The 1288-nt window shown below is 55.4% G+C and overlaps 1 protein-coding gene across 1 annotated transcript in view; it reads right to left on the reverse strand.

Moving 5' to 3' along the window:
- Positions 1–1288, reverse strand: part of COTL1 (coactosin-like F-actin binding protein 1) — a 40227-nt gene that overhangs the window by 15033 nt on the left and 23906 nt on the right. Inside the window, exon 3 of the mRNA XM_012648211.1 lies at positions 1042–1199. Within this exon, the coding sequence (XP_012503665.1) occupies positions 1042–1199 (158 nt within the window). The remainder of the gene's footprint in view (positions 1–1041; positions 1200–1288) is intronic.

The raw sequence follows: 1288 nt of genomic DNA on the forward strand, positions 1-1288 counted from the left end.
AAGAGACAGTACGGAGAGTTTCCCATCTGCACAACACACATACGCGCGCACACACAAGCACACACACACACAATTTCCCCAGCTGTTAACATCACACTACTGCGGTACGTATGTCAAGGCGAAACAGCCAACACCGCTGTCGGTGTTACAATTAACTAAACTCCGGGTTTTATTCATATTTCACCAGTTTTTCTGTTCATGGGTCTAAGCCAGAATATCACATTGTATATAGCCTATTTTTTGTTTTTGTTTTTTGCAGTTCAGCGGTTTTTGGTGTACTCACACATACGTGCAACAATTGTGACAATTTTAGGGCATTTTCGTCACCTGCTACTTTGAAACATTTATTTTATTGTGAGCCAATTATACTGTTTTGTACCTTTAAAATAATGCACGTGGGGTAGGGTGGTGCTGGGGCCCCTCGCCCGGGCTGCAGACAGGTGCGGCAGGGACCTGCCACACGGTGTTTCTGGTGACGTGAACGACAGTTAAAGGCATGGAAAGAGGGAGCGAGTCCTTGTTCTCGGGGTTTGGTGGGGAAAGAGCTGTCTCCCTCACCCACCCTTCCTCTGGGCTGGCTTTTTGGAATTCAGATTTCCTCTTCTCAACATGACCCCATACCCTAACCCCAAATGAACCACCTTAAAAGTTTCCGACACTGAGAGTGTCCATTTTCGTCAACGGCCGGGATGTGAAAGCACCATTTAGAGAGGACCCACACGTGGATGCCCCACGGGATCCCCACGGCCACCACGGGAGCCAGCCCCCTTCTCTGCGGGCGACGTGCCCCGCCCACAGGGCAGACCGGCGCCACGGTTCTGCCGTGATGGCCAGGACCGCGAGCACAGCTGCCTCCTCCGAGCCGCATCCCAAAACAACCTGACCGTTTCGCCAGTGGCTCCAGGGTGCAGACACACAGCAGGGCTTGCTCAAGGTCACAGCAGAGTCCCCGACCCAGGGGTCAGACCCAGCCCCCTCTGCCCCCGCCGGATAGTGACGCTTTGTGACCTCCCCGGCCCCGAGGGAACACGGGAGAATTACCTGGACGACCTCCTTCACCAGGGTCTTGTCCGTGCCGGTCTTGGCGCGCTGCAGCCCGCTGACGTTCTCGCCGATCCACGTGATGAGGGCGAACTTGGACCTCTTGCTCATGGCGTCCCCGGTGGTGAAGCGCACGAAGGCAAACAGCCGTACGTCATCTGTGGCCAACAGCAAAGGGAGAATGCGGCGCTCGGTTAAAACTCCCCAAACCAGGCCGGGCGCGGTGGCTCACGCCTGTAATCCTAGC

This window comes from Propithecus coquereli, unplaced genomic scaffold, assembly GCF_000956105.1.
Source record: "Propithecus coquereli isolate 6110/MARCELLA unplaced genomic scaffold, Pcoq_1.0 Scaffold280, whole genome shotgun sequence".
Classification (NCBI taxonomy): Eukaryota; Metazoa; Chordata; class Mammalia; order Primates; family Indriidae; genus Propithecus; species Propithecus coquereli.